Source organism: Lissotriton helveticus, chromosome 8 (assembly GCF_964261635.1).
Source record: "Lissotriton helveticus chromosome 8, aLisHel1.1, whole genome shotgun sequence".
Classification (NCBI taxonomy): domain Eukaryota; kingdom Metazoa; phylum Chordata; class Amphibia; order Caudata; family Salamandridae; genus Lissotriton; species Lissotriton helveticus.
The window spans coordinates 897,077,989-897,098,067 of record NC_136069.1 but is presented as its reverse complement, the minus strand read 5'-3'; the positions used below and the strand labels follow the sequence as shown (position 1 = coordinate 897,098,067).

At 43.0% G+C, this 20,079-nt stretch overlaps 1 protein-coding gene across 1 annotated transcript in view; it reads right to left on the bottom strand.

Moving 5' to 3' along the window:
• The window catches only part of ARHGAP6 (Rho GTPase activating protein 6), a 790,107-nt gene that overhangs the window by 728,074 nt on the left and 41,954 nt on the right, over nucleotides 1–20,079 (bottom strand). The window contains exon 2 of the mRNA XM_078657678.1: nucleotides 881–1,040. Coding sequence (XP_078513804.1) covers nucleotides 881–1,019 — 139 coding nt within the window. The 5' untranslated portion in view covers nucleotides 1,020–1,040. The remainder of the gene's footprint in view (nucleotides 1–880; nucleotides 1,041–20,079) is intronic.

Genomic DNA, 20,079 nt, shown 5'->3' with positions numbered 1-20,079 from the left:
TGGCCCTGCTATGATTCAAATCTAACACCTGCATGCCTTCCTTGACAATCTAAGTCAAAGGATTAGAAAAGCTATTTAATATTTTGCTCAATTTACCTATGGGGTCATAGAATTATATTAGATAAGGATTCTTTTTATGATACCCAATTCATTTACAGGGGGATTTCAACAATTTATTGGAATTGATTTTATATAGCCTTACTAGCACTCACTAATTGCCACATATTTATGAAATATTTTAAATTGATTGACCATTGGAACGTGATCCCTCAAACTATTTTCAAGTTCCCTATATGTATACTGTTATATATATGTAACAAACAAAAAGTGTGGAATGTTGGCACCACACCAAAGGTAAAAGTTTTCTACTTTAACACAATCTGAAAACACTATACTTTTAATGAGTTTCACATTCTAAACCAATTAAATTTTTTATGAGAATTCTTTTCCTGTGCATTTTAGGCACAGCAATTAACATCGAATGCACTATGCTCAGTTAACCATACAGTTCTGCCAAAGAAAAGCACCACATCAAAATATGTTCACCAGAAAAGCACAGGAAAAATAATTACCTTGCCACTTAATATAATCAAATATATTAGTGCAAATCTCAGAATGTATCATTCACCTTGGTTATTCAGTAGGCACTACAATATCTAGTAATATAACATGATGTATACTTTATGCGGTAAATTTCTTCAGGTTGTCAAACTATTCTTTAATGAAGTATTTCCATGATGCACACAGTAGCATTGGTTTTAAGACGAAGGAATGTTGCATTCTGTAGTGCTATACACATTTCAATACAGATTGTTTTCTCTATAAAGTGTATTATGTAAAGTGTCACTGTTGTACACGCTAAATTAAACTTGATTCCTACCTTTGGGAATGGTGATTTGACAACCAAGGTCGTAATCCTGCTGGAGCCGATAAATAGCAACTTCCTGCAGTCGAGCACGCTCCAGTTCAGACAGACTTTGTATGGGGACTGACTTCAGGCGAACACTACGTCCTGACATGCTGTTCCACGTAAAATCACCCTGAGAGATGGAGAAAAAAAAGTAAGCTATTAGATCACTCATGAAACTTAACAGCAGCATTAGATCAATAAATGAGAGATGGGAAAATATTGTTCAATTCTTAACCTATTGATTTCCTATTCTCTTCTCGTTTCTTTATCTTGTTTCCTTAAATTCCAATCAGGTGCCGTTATATCAAGGTTCTTCTTGACTATAAACAACTAAGCGAATATTCAATAAGTGGATCCAAGAACCATTTTAGATAAAACCTTCACATATCAAATCTACATCTTACCCAAAACATGACCCTTCAGCAATATTATCACACAGCGCAAAGGCAAGCAAGTATTCAAAAGCCCAACATGGTTCCCACCACTAAATACTAGAAGCCTCCATTACATTGTCAGCATTTCAATGTTGTATGATTTACAGTTCTGCAAAATCCCATCACTGATTTAACTTTTTTCCAATAAATTCACAGGAAAAGTAGACTACTGCCAGATGCCTTTAGAGTGGCTGAGTTCAGTGCTCCGAGTGCAGCCATGTCCCTCATGTGCAATGTTACAAGCAACTGACTTCTTGCCAGGTAGGTCAAGGCTCTTTTGTCCTTGTGTTTTGGATGATTGTGCAATATCATTGAGCCCCGGCTTACAGAATGTTTTCACATTTAAGCAGGTTTTATTTTTTTATTCTATCTCTACAGTTACGCCAACTCCCACAAGCAGGACACATCAAAATGAAATGAAGCAGAAATATAATTTTTGTTTGACAGTTTCAAGAACGCATTTTGTGCATGTAAGCGTGCTCTTTTTTCAACTGGTACCACACCTTGAAGACCATTGAAAAAAATCCTGGTTTTCACTAGACAATAAAAATGTGCCCATTTTAATAATGGGTACAGGGGAATCCAACAACATGACCACTGTTAATTTATTTTGGAAATACAGTATGTATTGGTGCTACTAACAAAACACAATGCACAGTCTTTCAATTGGAATGCACACAAACACTATATAAGCACAATTTTTTCACTATGTTAATTTGTTAATGGTTCATTTAAAATGCACTGATGTGATGACTCCTGTAAGAATTTAAAAAAAATCCTAACGCCATGAGCAGTTACTACACAAACATGGCTGCCATCGGTGTTGCACACTCAGCCCTTGCTTGGTAACCTTAATTGGACTTTAAAGTCAAACTGCCCCCAACACATTTTCAAAACAAAAGTGTACTTTAAATGTTATAATGACAAATCCCTAATCCATTTAAAATCGGTTTGAACTACAGAAAAGATATGTAAACAATACAAATCACAGTTACACTTGATCAGAACGGGCAAGCCTCAAATACAAAATGGAACTAATTATTTAAAACAACAAAAACTGGACAGCCTTTGCCAATACCCTCTCCATAACGAACTAGAGTATTCCTTCTGGTACTAATCTTAGTTGCAGACTATTCCACCGAGCAGTGGAAAGACCAGTCCAGCCCAGGGCCTCTGAGATAATGTTAGGTGAAGGAATTTAGTGGGAGCACTAGTCATTTGAATAACTATCCCTGCAGTTGAAACAAATACTTATTCCTGTGATAAACAAGAATCAGCAACACAATGAAAATGGAGTATCTCATAGGCCTTCAAACCCACTAGGCAAAGAGGTACTGATGAACAGCCTGACCAAACTAGGCCTCAGTCGCTAGTGTATTGTCAACACAATGTTTAAGAAGCTAGATCACACCTCTGCAAGCCTCCATGAAAGCGGCATTACATATGCATGGCTAATTAGTGGCCTCCCCACTCACGAGCTAAACTTCCCCTCCAACATTCAGATATGCAATTACTGGTGTAATCATGTCAATATATAGTCACATAAATACACCATAGGAATACAGGCTTCAGTGCTGGACTACTGACAATCATTAATAAAACAAGAGCTGCAAACCTTTTAGAGTCTTAATTTAAGCAAAAATATAAAAGCCCACTTGCACTGCAATTTATAAATTGAAACTCCCTTTGAGGCCACTGAGAATAAACAGAAAAAACGACCTGCTCTCACAAGAAATAGTCTGACAATTTAGCACACATGGAGATTGGATAGATGGACGGGCCCAATGTAGTGCTGAAAATATGGTTCAAGGCTAATTAACAAAGGTTTTGCAGCTCAGATAGTGGCTTAAAACTCAATGAAAAATGTTCTTAAATAGAACCACATGCATGTCTTATAGGTCCACTGGCTCAAAGGGATCATACAATTGTTAAGTCTCTGTCGCTGGTTTATTTCGATCAGGTCTAGGTTTCTAAGAGCTGATTGTCCATTGTCTTTCAAAGTTGGTAAAGAATGGATGCGAGGTTATCCATGTAAGGAACACAGAACAAATAGGAACATGTTTCTATTAATATATAGGTACTGTATGTTTTGACATGATGGACAATGAATGCCGCACAGCCAACAGAAGGGAGACTTAACACAGTATTCCCAAAGAAGCCCCTACACATTATTCTCTTTATTCATCTGCTTGTAAAAAACGGTTATCGAAATGTCACTTTGTCAAAGTTCTAGTTCTTCAGCAAGGAAGCTATTTAATTGTGTGACAACTGGGAGAAAACTTAACTTCGATTACAACCCTTCACCACTTGACCCTCAAGATACCTAGGGCAGTGAAATGTTTACTCGGCAAGGCAGTGTCTGCTACAAATTGATGAGAGACAATGACACTATCAATCCACCAAGAGCTTATACTTAATGATAATAATTAAAAAAAAGGTTATTTTATTCTACACACAGCTAAATACTACTCACACTTTTGCAAATATTCACAGGTTTGCAAAATAGCATGCAAATCCTCCAAACGTGTGTTACAAGAACTAATGCAGTGCATTTCCTCTCTGGTTTTGCCAGGAGGTTACCAAACACCAAAACCGGTGTCTACAATGCCTATCAGTGGGATCTCAATAAACAAAACATTTGCAGGCAGGCTTTAACAAACGATATAAACCAATAAACTACTACCTACTGGATTTAGCAAATCGTTTTCGTAATCAACAAGCCACAGTCAAAGTGTGGAACGATAAAAATACATCTGCTAATTGTTTTTTTGCCGAAAGATTGTCTTCGCAATCATTAACTTCGTGTTACTATAAGGGAACCTGCTTCTAGTGTTTCTTTCAACTCCTGTGATTCAAAGTTTATCTTAAGGTAGCTAGTTGGGGAAATGCGAAATACTTGGGAGTGATAAAGGTATTTTTAAAATGCATTCTAACATCAAGGGAAGCCAAAGAAGAACTTTCAGAAAGAGTAATGTCATCTAACTCCTTTGTGCCTGTGTCAACTCATTTTGTGATGAGGATGGTGACATTATATGGGCGTATATCAGATTTTGGGAGAGTAGCAAGCAGGGCAGTGGCGTTACAGAGATGTAAAAGCACCCTACATGCTTCAATCATGCCAAAAAACAACAAATTGTGGGTGTTCTTGTTAGATTTGACCTCTTTACGCCTGTGAAGTAAATGTTCAATCCCTAGTCCTTCTATGCGTTTTACACATTCTATATAATGGATATTATTATTATTATTTTTACAGAGGTCAGCTGGAAGCTGCAACCGTTATCGACAAACGTACCTCTTCTCCTATCAAAATAAGGCATTTACAGGTTCAATCGATGGCACGTTCGTCAACATGCATTTCCTAAAAAGCCTCTTGGTAAATCAGCCAGAAAGGATTTTTGCTTTTTAGGAAATATTTTCTCAGAACCTGCCCTCAGATGTCAAGTTTATGTAAGGACTCCGCTATATTTGGACTGGTGCTTAAGTCGGTGCAGCCTAACCGAGATAAAAAGTTGAGTTTAGGACAAGTGCTTACTGTTGCCAGTGACTGTGCCCTGACCGTACACAGAACGAGAACACCACTCACTTTGAAATCAAACTAACTAGGTAAACAGGAAAAAAGTACATTTTCAGAGGCTGGGCGCTATTTCAGACATGAAAAAAATATTCAAACGTTCTAAATTTTGAAACCTCTTCCACAGTGTAAATGTTCACCTAAACCTACCTCGCCTCCAGCTCCTATTTGTAATTTTTTTACATCTGGCCATTGAGAGAACATTAGATGTCTTACCACACTATTGCTTTTCACCAAGCAAATCATACATAACATACAGACATACATAGAGGGGCTTTTTGCTCATTGGACTTCATCCACGAGTCTCTTGGCCTGTCATTCACATTTTGTTTCAGCCCACTACAACATACTGGCCAGTCACTTCGCCCATTTGCTCCCTTTGCACTTATGTGAACATTTTTCTCACACACCCAATAGTTCATTTCTCTTCAGTTGCAAATCTGGAGCAAAGGGCGCTTTTAGAAAAATGTACATAAAGTTTACACTCCTGTTATTTATATTACTTGGAGTCCTTTTGAAAGTTTATACTATAAAGTGTTTTTAGAGGAACTGTAGTTGCCTGTGATAAATTCTTGGTTAGTTTGTGTTCTTCTCTAGTCTCCTTCACAAATAATAATAAAATGCAAGGCAGCGCTGAAAAAATGCTTCTTTGAAAACCATCTCTAGTTAAACATATTTTCGGCGTTTAATTTTTGAGGCATGTGATTGAAATAAAAACGATATATACATATATAGTATATGAGATTCTCTAATCCCTGTATATATGCTAGTATCTAATTTCTTTATAATCAGAGACTTGTTGCACGCCCAGTCCTTGATTATTAAGAAAAGACAACTATTGTAAATTGAGTTCTGACACCACAATGCCTGCTGCCAGATCTAGCACCCAAGGTGAAAGGCAGGTCAGATCATGGAGCATAATTAGAGCAGCTGTTCAAAGCAAAGAAAACAAAACATGATTTTCTTTCTTCTGCTCTATTTTTTAGCTTACAATGACAAGCAAAGAGAACATGTTTATTTTTGCACTCCTTAGAGAACAGCAAGAATCTTTCTGCATGTTTCTGCACATTCAGAGCTAGTGCAGTCTTCATTTTTTGTAAAAGCAAAAAACTGACATATTAAACTGTTAACCAACAGATTTTTGATGGGTTTAATTTTCCACTAGAGGTTTTATTTTGATCCTTCATGTTCAAACATGCTTGCTCTTTCACATATGAAATATCTATGCCATTGCTTGTGGAAAAGGTGATGGTGTGACCATGTATTATATGGGATAAAATACCCCCAGGCATACATGATAAGGATAAGTCACCTCAGAGTGCCATAATCTTATAAAGGAACTCCTTGGTGACTTGCAATATCCTTATATCGTATGGATATATATATATATATATATATATATATATATATATATATATATATATATATATATATATATATATATATATATATATATATATATATCCAGCTTGTTAAAAGCCAGCGGTTAATTGGCACCTTTAGTAAAAATTATTCAGGTTCACATATTTTCAATCCTTTTGTATATTACCCATTTCTCAATTTAAAGAAGGCTCAATGAAGTATTACATACAAAATATTATGTAACAGCAAGGGGAAAAGTGGTCTATTTTCAATCTGATACATTTAAATATATTGCGCTGACCAATCATTAATTCAATAGGAAAAATATGCGAAGCGATCACAGTTTACCTCAAGGTTTATGAAGAGCATTTGTATTAAAGTTGAACAGATCAGTTTTCTCTACTGTGAGACATGTATAGACTACAAGCCTTCAGAAACACTGACCAAAGTAGATGCAGAGCTACTCTACTACAACCGGACTGTTATACACAATACGATTTTCACAAGGAGGTAAGTAGTTGCAGATATGTATACTGATGTTACATATGGCTTCGATTTAAACCTGAAGAGCCCTCACTTGGAGCCTGACAAGTTACACGCCAGTTCACTAGATCGAGGGTATAGTCTAGACTGCCATGGCAGAGGAACACTGGTCATATTTAGAGATCACAGCCAGTTGTGCTATTGTTCTGTAGTTCCTACAAATCTATATAGTATCTGTGTGTTGAGGTAACAAAAACTAAGATTGGTGTCCAGACTGATTCCAGACACCCCAAGGATATGTTAGTCTGTAGACCAGCTAGCTTAAAGTGCCACTAGAAGCTCCACAATCTTACCAAGGAGCGAAGTTTCTGGACACTATCGAACATGACAACCCGGACCCCTCAGGGATCGTGGAAACAGTACAGTACTTTTTGCTCAGTCAATCGTGCTCACTCGGTCGCAGAGAGAAAGACAGAATAAACCCTGGGGACGTTTTTAATCAGCATTTATTGAACCAGCGTCATTCTAGTATAAAATACATGTGCTGCAACAACCATTATACAGAAACAGATGTATTTGGTTATGAGCACCAACATAGTAAATAAAAGGTAGAATTCTACCATGGTGCTAAAACAATAAATATATGTAGGCATATATATACACATGGCAGTATTCATGAGTACTCCTACAATGCAAACAGAAATGCAAGACTGCTGCTCCGTTTGATGCTGATCCATTAAGAGTTGTGACAAGCAAAGGCCATATGGTGATCACTCAAAGTCCCGAAAAGTCCATTACGAGAAACTTGTCACATTTCAAGCATCTGCCTCGATGTTTGTCAGCTCCAGACTCTACGAGTGAGTGCCTGAGTAAAGCATTTAAGTCTACATATACAATGTCAGATGACAGTATATAACTTCTTCACCTCATACAACTCAATCTGGAAGACTGGTGCGAGCACCTCAACTCATTGAGGAACTCTAATGTATTTATGTTATCCATAGTTTTTATTTAACAGAGTGGGGGATGTAGAGTCGGATGATCATGTGCATTAGGACACTTGTGGTCCTCCGCAGACTCTTTAGAAAATTACAAAATCAGTTGGGGTGTGTCTGGGTGAAGTCAAAGTTTGTGACGCAATGCATCCAGTTATCAGTTGTATGCTGAAGAATAAAGATGTGTGCTACCGAGCTCCTTGTGTGGCATAGTCGTTTGTGTGCTCCAGAGCTGGTGTAGATGCAACCGGGATGTAACACTCCCTCTGAAGCTACGCCCCTGTATGTTTTATTATACTGTTTCAGTTACAGGACGTAATGGTGGTTAAGCACCAGGAGATTAAATGACAAGTTTAAATAAAACTGCCTCTCCCACAAACACTTGGTTCTCCCCAAACCAGCGCATCCGTAGCACAACACGTCAGTAATCTCAGCTATATAAACTGAAGAAATGTGCTGCTGGCAGCAACAAACCAGTGACTGGATACAGTCAGTTTACGCTCTTTACTTTGCCAAATAGTAAAAGCAACCCTCGCCGTGTACAATACATTTTGCAATACCAGATATTTTGACCACTTATTTCTAATAACATTGCAATCTATATGCATGCATATTATAGCATTTTATTAGGAATATCTATGCATTATCAAACACTTTCAACGTTAATATTTTGGTAAAGGCAGGATCCATTATACTTTTGGTGGAAAAGCTTTCAGGAAGTCTGCCGTCTCTCTGGCTCTTTGCAGGGTCCTGAAAAGGCAACTGAAAACAGGTGAGCACGGGAAACACGTTGCTCCAATAGCACTTGATTGCAATATACAGAGAACGTTTATCATACTTGACACTTGTAATGAAACAGATAATTCTGTCTTAGTCGCTGTTTTCCCAATATTTCATGATTTCAGAGATGCATAATTTGCTCTGCATATTAATACTACATTTGCACAGGCCTCTTGTATAACAATTCTGTTTTTTGCTTCACTTGGGATCGTTCTGATGTATCAACAAGTGTAGAATTCTCAGTTTGACAAACATGATTACCTCAGCCTTGCAAAGGGTAGGAGTGAGTAAATGCACAGTGAACACACCACATAAGTCATTTGGAGGTGGGTGTGCCGAGGCATGGCAGATGGATGGATGGAGGATGTTGGGTAACAAATCAAACTGATATGAGGGCACAAAAAAAGAACACTGGTTGAAGGATCAACGGTGGGGAAACAGAGGTCGAGTTTTTGCACTAGGAGGAAGGGAAATGGTAGGAAAAGAAAGGCGGAGGTAAGCAAGTGGTAAAACAAAAAGAAATGTGAGGAGGCAAGTAGAAAACAAAGGAGGCAGAGAAAGAGAGTGATGGTGTTTAAAATGGTGCAAAAGGCATTATACTTATAAGGGCAGTAGATGTTTTGTCAGCAATAAATGTATTTTGACAGTCAATTCAAGCTGTGGTTCACCAACTTTGTGTAGATAATGTATGGTGGGTTACTTCCTGATTAAACTTGCTCTACACTGTGGTATGCTGGAGAGTTGGGGGGGTGTGTTGGGAGAGTATGGGATGCCCCCCAATTTCTGTTGGCTGTGAGAGAATATACTTAACTAGAGTCACACCTTTACAGAATTCAAGGTTTGCCAGGTAGAGAGGCATACAAAGAGATAGGGGGCTCTGTTCTGTGAGGCAATAAACCGCAAGTGATATCAAGCTGTGGTACACACTGCTAATCAGTGGAACAGAAGGATCCTTAGTCCACCCTGCATGTCCCGAAAAATCACACTCTAAGCACCAACATCCTATCATTGATGAAACAGAGGAATATAATTTAATATATATTGGCAAATCGCCTTACTTTACGTCTCATAATGGCAAACATTTAATGGAGGTCTGCCTCACTGTCTGTCCAGGCAGATCTCAGATTACCATCACACTTTCTCTACAATTATTACTGCCCCAAGATCAAAAGGATATCGGTGCAGATGACCTCCTGCTACAGCCTACTTCACAACCACAGAGGCAACCCACCAACCTGAACCAGGGGCAGTAAATAGGTAATCCAAACAACAGTTCAGGAGAAAAATAATAAATCACAATGTCAAAGACCATAAATTTCAATTTATGAAAAAAGTCAGGAAAATAAAGAAAAAAGAGAAAAAGAAGGAATAAAAGGCAGGGAGACACAGAAAAAATAGAAAACTATCAACAAGGAATTAAAAAGGTTATCACAAATTTATTATAAATAGTGCGCTCAAAAGAATAAGGGCTGGTTTATACAACAATACATAACATACAAACAAAACCAAACATGTGGCAAACAATAAATATGTTCCAGAGAAAGGTACAACATATACAAAACTCATGTGTCCACTACAATTTATGAGCCACAGATACGTCGACAGCGTTTCAACCACTGTTAGAAGTTGCGGTCATCATCAGGACAAGAATAATGCGTAGAGCGACAAAAATATTTAAAATCCAGGCCAAAGCAATCACGTTTTAATCACATATGCTTTCAGAAATTCCAAGGTCGATTTTATTAAAAAGATTCGCAACATCCCAAAAGAATTTTTTTTGGGGGGGGGAATTTTTAACTTGTGTGTCAGGAGAAAAGGAATTCAGTCCTCCTGCAGGGGCTTTTCAATCAGGAGCCCGTCTTAACGACCAGCAGCAGGTCTTGAAAATCCTGCGGCATGGATACTTCAATGGATGTTGCAAATCTTTTTAATAAAATCGCTTCCACCGCATAGGATCTACGACTGTCAGATAGATCTGGTTCCTGGCGCTAGTATACCGGGTGGGAGGCTGTACGCCCTGTCTGAGCCCGAAAACATCCATCTGCGCTCCTATCTGGATACCATGTTACGTCTAGGGTTTATGCGGCCATCCAAGTCACCGGTGGCCTTGCCACTGTTCTTTATCCCGAAAGCAAACGGAGAGCTCCGCGCTTGTGTGGACTTCAGGGCGCTCAACGCCATCACGATCAAAAACCGGTATCCGCTACCCCTTATCAACGTGCTCCTGGAACAAGTCAAGAAGGCACGCATATACACCAAGCTCGATCTGAAGGGAGCGTACCACCTTGTCCGCATGGGCTGCGGAGACGAGTGGAAAACCGCCTTCAAGACGAGGTTCGGACTATTCGAGTATAAAGTGATGCCGTTCGGGCTTTGCAACGCTCCTGCGGCGTTTCAGTTCTTCCTGAACGACGTGCTGCGTGACATCTTGGACGTCTACGTCGTCGTATACATAGACGACATCCTGGTCTACTCGGACTGTTTGGAAGACCACGAGAGGCACGTGGCGACGGTGCTAAGAATCCTGAGGGAAAACTCGCTCTACTGCAAGCTCAGCAAATGCGACTTCCACGTATCAACGGTGGAATTCTTGGGGGTTATGCTGAGCCCAGAAGGACAGACAATGGCGGAAAGGAAGGTCAAGGCAATGGTGGACTGGCCTGCCCCTAAGAGCATTAAGGAGGTACAGAGCTTTCTTGGCTTTGCCAACTTTTATGGGAGGTTCATCGAGGGGTTTTCTGGACTGGTAGCCCCCATCACGCATCTCCTGAGGAAATCGTCCGTGTTTCTTTGGTCAACCGAGGCGGAGGGTGCGTTCGAGGCATTGAAGCTCGCCTTTGTGTCGGCGCCTGTGCTTGCTCATCCAGACCCTGAGCAGCAGTACATCGTGGAGGCGGACGCATCAGACCTGGCGGTAGGGGCCATCCTCTCTCAGAGGAACGGGGTGTCTGGAATGCTTCACCCTGTGGCGTTTATGTCAAGGAAACTGAACCCTGCGGAAATCAACTACCACGTCACCGAAAAGGAGTTGTTAGCCATAAAAGACACTTTCACCGAATGGAGACACCTGCTGATGGGGGCCAGACAAGTGGTTCAGGTGTACACAGACCATAGGAACCTCCAGTTCATGACGGCTGCCCGGCAACTATCACCGCGTCAACTACGATGGATGCTGTTCTTTTCTGGCTTTCATTTTACCATCACCTTCAGGCCGGGCTCTGAAAACCGGAAAGCGGATGCTCTGTCGAGATAGTCCACAGACGATGGCCCTCCCTCACCGACCATCAAGTCCATCATAAACCCGAGGGTGGTGGTTGGAGCAATACAACCCGGGGCCTTCCTTCGTGGTATCCAAAGCGGCATCAACTCGTTCAAATGGAGGACCTGGCTTCAAAGACACGTGGAGTGGCAGGTCAAGGATGGTATCCCTGTGAAAGGCCACTGTGTTCTGGTACCAACAGAAAGACTGAGGAAACAGGCATACCGGTGGTGTCACGAATCGCCTTGTGCGGGTCATTTTGGACTGAGAAAGACGGTGGACTGCGTAGTACGACAATTCTGGTGGCAATCAGTGAGGGCTGACATCCGTCGGTGGATCGCCTCATGTACAGTCTGCGCATCCATGAAGTCAGACCACGGCCGTCCTCAGGGACTCCTACAACCTCTTCCAACCCCCACGAGGCCGTGGGATAACATCTCCTTGGATTTCATTGTGGGGCTGCCTAAGGACCAGGGGTGTACCGCCATCCTCGTGGTCATCGACTACCTCACAAAGATGGGTAGGTTCATCGCCTGCAAAGGAGTGCCAACAGCAGGCCAATTGGCCATCACGCTTCTGAAAGAAGTGGTAAGGGTCCATGGTCTGCCCAGTGTGATCGTGTCGGACCGTGGATCGCAGTTCACGGCGCGATTTTGGAAAACCTGGTGTTCGTCTTTACATGTCACTTCCGCCTTGTCAACCAGCTATCACCCCCAGACGGACGGCCAAACCGAGCGCCTCAACCAGACGCTCAAACAATACCTTCGCTGTTTCGTCGATATGGGCACGGAAGAATGGGTTGACAAACTGTGGCTAGCTGAAATCGCATACAACAATGCCACTCACAGTTCACCGAGAGTGTCGCCGTTTTACAGCAACTACGGACACCATCCCAGGTTCCTTCCTTTGGTACACCCAGCCACTACGGTGGGCATTCCCGAAACCAACAGACGGGTCGCCCACATCAAGGAAACGATCGGGGGCGCTAAGAGGTGTTTGGAGAATGCCAAGAAAGCCTACAAGACCTCGGCGGACAGGCGTCGGAGGCCAGGCCCTCTGTACAAGGTGGGGGACTACGTTTGGGTGTCCTCAAAGAACCTAAGGTTTCGGAAACAGAGCGTGTTCCGCCCACGGTTCATCGGGCCGTATCGCATCAAGGAGTGTCTTAGCCCTGTGAACGTGCGAGTGGACCTGCCGGGCTGCATGCGAATCCACCCGGTGTTCCACATTTCCCTCCTCAAACCCTCCGTCGTGGCAAGGGGTGCCAGGCCTGTGCCGGTGGCTGTAGATGCTGATCTCGACTACGAGGTGGAGTGCATCAGGGATTCCAAGTGGAGCAGGGGCCGTCTCTGGTACCTTGTTGCGTGGAAAGGTTATGGGCCGGAGGAACAGTCGTGGGAGCCTGTCTCAGGGATCAGTGCGCCTCGATTGGTCTCCGCCTTTCACAAGAAACATTCAGACAAGCCTGGTCCGGCGGTGGGGCCCTGAAGGGAGAGGGATGTGCTGTTAGGACACTGCGGTTCAGTCCAGCAATCGGAGCAATCCGTTCTCCGAACTACAAATCCCGCGACGCCCTCCACAAGAACTACATTACCCAGGAGGGCACAGCGCGCGACGGAAGCTGACGCCGCCTTAAAACAAACAGCGGTGGCGGGACTCGGCGTCGGATATTTCGAGTTTCCAGAGGCAGAACCCTTCCCCGAGACGTCCAGAGGGAGAGCACCAACGACGACCCAAGGATACTGACAGCAAGCCGCCAGTACGGGTAAGCCGTGAAGCATCCGCCGCTGTCCCTGGAGTCTCCCGTCCCAGCTCGAGAGAGAGCGTGAGACACAACAGCTCCACCTTCCTTGTTTCCTTGCCCCAGTCCCCGCTCGAGGGTTATCGAGCAGAAAGGAAGCCGAGTGCTTCTGAGACTCTTGTTACCGTCCCCGCTCGAGGGTTTATCGAGCGAGCGAGACGCCCAGGCAGCCAAGACATTGCCGCTGTCCCCGCTCGAGGGTTTATCGAGAGTGAGAGACACTAAGGCTGCTAAGACATTGCCGCTGTCCCCGCTCGAGGGTTTATCGAGCGTGAGAGACGCTAAGGCTGCTAAGAGATTGCCGCTGTCCCCGCTCAAGGGTTTTTGAGCATGAGGACAAGGGTACCTCAAGAAGCCCTCCACCCAAGGGTGCTTGCCCTCCGTTGGGGAGTGTCGGGACCGACACTCATGCGGAGGACGATCGATTAAAAATACACCATCAGATTAAACTCGAGTGGCATTGTCGGCCACTGCATAGCACTGGGTCCTCTGTTGGAGAATGTCGGGACCGGCATTCATGCAGAGGACGGTTGGAATCTAAGACCTTGCTAGGGCAGTGGTTTCGCCTTACTAGTATGAGTATTCTTACGCGTATGTAGCCACTTCTTGCTCAATAAAGCTACTTACGACAACATACCTATCTGTCTTCTGTTGTGGGCACAGAAAAGGGTGAAGCCTAAGAGCTGCCCCCAATCCTGAGGAAACCAGGGGATTACATATATACATACATATATACACATATACATACATATATATATATATATTCACTGAAAAAACCATAGGTTATAGACCATATATAGTTAGGAATTAGCATTTAAAAAACCTTATTTTACTCACACAAAACCATTGAAATTCCATATATAGTTAGTTGCACTAACTATATATCGCGCACCCGCAATCCACTGCTGATGATGTCACATATTACATCATTCATGACATGGTCAGTGACATCACTGATGACATCACTGATGACATCTCAAATGACATCACTGATGACATCACTGATGACATCATCCAGTGACTGTGCGTTTCTGTAAAGTTTAAATATGTTTTACATATTGAAGAATGAGTAGATGTATAAGTGTCTGGACGAAGGATTTAGTAGGTGCATGACTGAATGTATGAGTGAGTGATTAAATGTGTCTCACTGAGTGCATGGGTTAGTGACTAAACTGTCTTAATTTGTGCATCATTATGTCTGTTGTTCTGTAAACTGCTGCATGTGTTGATCAGTAGCTATATGAATAACTATATGGGTTATTGATTGATTGTCCAAGTATTTGTACGGGAGACTGAGTGTGTGTGTGGCTGGCTGGGAGGTGTGTGACTCTGTGCAGATCAATGTGTACTTGTATCAATGATTGTATAAGAAAGTAAGTATGTGTTAGTATATGTTTGAAAATGTAAGGTGCTCTATGTTTAACTGTATAGACAAGAAAATGGAAGTGTGATTGATTCTTTACAGGACTGACTAGGTGTGTGAGTAACTCCATGGATGAGTGGCAGAGTGTGAGTGTCTGTATAGGTGTATGAGTGCATATGATAGTGTTGTAAACATGAGTGATTGTATGTATGAATGATTGTATGGGTGAATGAGTGAATGTGTGTGTAGACGTAGGAATCAGTGAGTGCGTATGTAGTAACTAGTATTGGTGTGTCAATGGTTTCAAAAATTATACTCTGTATTTAACACTGGGTGAAACAGAGGTTATATTAAAATGTGAGGAGATGCATTGTATTGTCACATGAATGATATCATCAGTGATGTGGTCATTGATGTCAAATGAGATGTCATCAGTGATGTCATCAGTGATGTCATTTGAGATGTCATCAGTGATGTCATCAGTGATGTCACTGACCATGTCATGAATGATGTAATATGTGACATCATCAGCAGTGGATTGCGTGTGCGCGATATATAGTTAGTGCAACTAACTATATATGGAATTTCAATGGTTTTGTGTGAGTAAAATAAGGTTTTTTAAATGCTAATTCCTAACTATATATGGTCTATAACCTATGGTTTTTTCAGTGAATTTTCAAGGTTTTGTAAATGCTAATTCCTAACTATATATGGTCTATACCCTATGGTTTTTTCAGTGAATTTCAATGGTTTTTTAATAGCAAATATCATAAGCTGTCGAATGTCAAGTACGTGGTAAGTGAAAACATTTTCGTGTTTATGCACACTGATCTGCTTTGAATGGTGCCCCCCCCTCATTTCTATTAGGAGTACTCTCTCTTTGCAGATAGTGAAAGGTAGTTAACGCAGGCCTTTACCCCCGTTGTAATACGTTGTGCCTGCTTCTCTCTCCATTTGATTGATTGTTATCCAAGTATTTACTGTTTTAGAATTGGTTCTCTTTGGTTCATTCTCTATTTACAAACACAGAGTCGCAATACTCTGTTTAGTCTTTGCAGATAACGAAAAATCGTGTAAAAAAAAAAGAAAAGGAATCGAGCAAAATCAGTAGGCCACTAATGGGATCTCTTTTTGACCTCGCTAAAATAGAAACATTAGGAACAATCCCTCATGACAAATACAAAACTAGTGAGATGAACTGAACTCCACACAATGATGGCTGCAAAACAGCTCGGCTCCGCCACCCACCCCGCCCAAAATAACGATAAAGAGCGGCTGCCATGATTGGTTGCGGAATGGCCACGACGGAGCTACGAAATGGTGCTGCTCTCATGCTAAACCCAGCTTCAGTCTGAAACATCCAGAAACACTGTAGACTACCAATTCGATCAGTTCCGGTAGCGCCCCAATGTAACCCGGTAGAGAAGAACTAGCCCTCCCCTCTTTGACTGATGGTTCTTGTTGCCTGTCCCTTCTGTTGTCATTTAACAGAACTATTTAGCCTGCTGAAAGGGGTTGTGTTCAGACCGCTGGTTGGTGGAGACATTTTGACTATATTCTGGACCTGCGTTGTCGCGTAATGCGTCATATGATGCGCCGCGTTAGCGCATCCGGAAGTCATCCGGGGCGCGCAGCGCGTAACGTAAGCATAACAAGTCATGTGACTTGTTAATAAAACTTTTCATTGGTTCATTTTACTTTTCTTATTCTAATGATGAAAGGCTTGGTCATATGACCTAAAAATTACGCTTTTTATTACTTCCGAACATTATTTTTTCTTAAATATATGTTATAATGTTCCAGGCTAATGTACTTTCCCGGAAAATTTACAACTGTCCTGCAAGTAAAATATATTCTTTTTTCGAGAAAAAGAGCGTTTCTTCGTCCCATGACGGAGCCGTTGAGCAAAAGAGGGTCGACCTGCTGTCTTAGTCGCCGATACGCCTGAATATGAGATTCTTATCGATCACTTTATGTTGCAGGAATAGAAAACACAACAGCCCTTGACCATTTATCTTTACTGCGTTCCTTCGTATTATACCTTTTACCCTTCATGTAATTGGTCTGCTTTATTTCACTTGCCTTTTAATGATTCTAAAACAGTGACTATTATTAAAAACTTTACCAATGTATATACTACTACCATGTTTTCTTTTAAAAACCTTTATTGTGAAAATTTCATTATACAAATACGAGCCTATAACCACGTGGGCCGGCCACGGAGCAAACTGTAATCGTATATGATGAGTAGACATTTACACTGTAGAGGAACGTAACGGGCGGGCCATTATGTTGCAAGAACTAAGGTGTCTAACAGTTACGGAATCGGTGGACGTACATTTTATAATTAAAATACGACAGGGCCAGTTACAATAAAATTATCTAGATATACATTTGCGGGCAAGTACCATGGGTGACGTTAATTCGAACTTTCAATAGTACAGTAATCAATAACACATCAGAACTTAATATCAATAGGGATGTCGAAATATTCAATCAATTCTCGTCCCCGCCCTCCATGTGCTTCAAAACTGCATACGTATCTCGTGATTTCAAGGTTCTGCAACCAGTACACAACAAGGAGTTACAAGTCCCATTTATTCCGGCGCCATTTTGGGCGAGGACGGGCAGGTCCAGGATATAGTCAAAATGTCTCTACCAACCATCGACTATGATGATGTTCATATGCTGTATTTATTAGAGTAACACTCATCTGTCCACATGAAATTAATTTGCCACAATCTAAACATGTCATTTTAATCTTTCCAAAGTTCTTCTAAATATTTGGGACCGTTTCCCTTGCCTCTGATGCTGTCAGTGCCACTTCTTTGATGAATGTACTAGCAGGTCAGGGGTTCTCCTCCAAATCTCTCTTTTATGCAGCACTATAATTAATTGGTGCCACCTCTCCATATGACGATGCATGGTATAGTTACCATAACTATATTTTTTTTTGGTTCCTCTGGAGAGTTCATCGTGGCAGATGAAGCGTGTAACGTACCGGGCATTTACCTTTTTTTGCATGTACAGGAAAGGAAAAAATAAATCGAGCGTCCGAGTTCTAAGGTGTCCCAGGGCCATTTTAGTGGACCAGGCCCAAATCCAAAGAACAGGCCGCCATTTTGAGAGTCCTGTTGCAGCCGCCTGTCGCTGTAGCATCAAGAGCAGCCGAAACTCAGCTGAATGGCAACTGAAATGGTAAAGGGGCGCCCCACTACAGCAGACGAGCCTCCACCTAGGAAGGCCCGTTCACGCCGCCTCCCCCCCCCTCCCCCCCTTCGGGCACCCCACGCCGTTATTCGGAGCAGTATTGTAGGATGGCAACACCAGTGCGGCAACTTGCTAGACATCACCTCCGTGGTAACCGAATCTCAGCGCCTTGTGGTGTCTTCTATTCCAAAAATATTGTTGCGCTGCCTTTGGCCCCATTCACACATCGGTCCGCTACTGACGCCATCTCACAGGCTAATGGGGCGCCCCACGCCGAGTTTCAGCATTGTAGGATGACCACACCAGTACAGCAACTTGCTAGACATCACCTCGGTGCCATCCGGATCTCGGCGCCCCACTGCAGATGAAGTGCCTCTCAACTATGAAACCACCACGGTGACATCCGGATCTTGGCGCCTTGTGCTGGTTCCGGCCTATTCACACATCGGTCCGCTACTGACGCCACCTCACAGGCCAACGGGGCGCCCCACGCCGAGTTTCAGCATTGTAGGATGGCCACACCAGTACAGCAACTTGCTAGACATCACCTCGGTGCCATCCGGATCTTGGCATCTCAGCGCCTTGTGGTATCTTCCATACAGAAAATATTGTTGCGCTGCCTTTGGCCCCATTCGCACATCGGTCCGCTACTGACACCATCTCACAGGCCAACAGGGCGCCCCACGCCGACTTTTACCATTGTAGGATGGCCACACCAGTGCCACAACTTGCTAGACACCACCTCGGTGCCATCCGGATCTTGGCGCGTTGTGCTGCCTTCGGCCTATTCGCACATCGGTCCGCTACTGACGCAAACTCACAGGCCAACGGGGCGCCCCGCGCCGACTTTCAGCATTGTAGGATGGCCACACCAGTGCTGCAACTTGCTGGACACCACCTCGGTGCCATCCGGATCTTGGCGCGTTGTGTTGCCTTCGGCCTATTCGCACATCGGTCCGCTACTGACGCCGCCTCACGTGCCAACGTATTTTCTCCGCATTTTATACCCTATGCCGCATAACAGGTCATGTGACTTGTTTATAAAACTTTTCATTGGTTCATTTTACTTTTGGTTTCCTAATGATGGAAGGCTTGATCATATGACCTAAAAACAACACTTTTCATTGGATGAAAACTTTTTTTTTTCCCAAACGATGAAAGCCCCACCTTGTTTCTGGATGTTTCAGACTGAAGCTGGCGTCAGCATGAGAGCACCACCATCTCGTAGCTCCGTCGTGGTCATTCCGCGAGCAATCATGGCAGCCGCTCCCCACCGGAAACCTGCAGGAGTCCGGGGCCCCCAAGACTTTTGTAGAATCTTCAAGGCGGAGGGGACGCTTTCTAGAATGGGGTCCAAGACCTAGCAGACAAGCGTCCGATTTCCAAGGTGTCCCAGGGCCATTTCAGTGGACCAGGCCCAAAAAGGAAACAGCCTGCCGCCATTTTGAGAGTCCTGTGACAGCCGCCTATCGCTGCACCGCAAGAGTGGGCGCAACTCAGCTGAATTGCGGCTTTTGACACAGTGGACCAAAAGCGGACGGAATGGCAACTGAAACGGTAAAGGGGAGCCCCACTACAACAGACGAGACTCCACCTGGAGAGGCCCGTTCACGCCGCCTCCCCCGGGGCGCCCCACGCCGTTATTCGGAGCAGCATTGTAGGATACCAAAACCAGTGCGGCAACTTACTGGACATCACCTTGGTGCCATCGTTCTGCTGCCTTGGAACTATTCGCACAACAGTTTGCTACTGATGACCCACCCCCCGCGACGCCCCACGCCAGAAATCTGGACGTTGTGCTGCGTTGGGACTATTCGCACAGCCGACCGCTACTTCGTTGTTTTTCCCTAAAAATGTTTATATGTTATTACTGTTTTTGTTTTCTTGTATATATTTATAAGTTATTAAAGT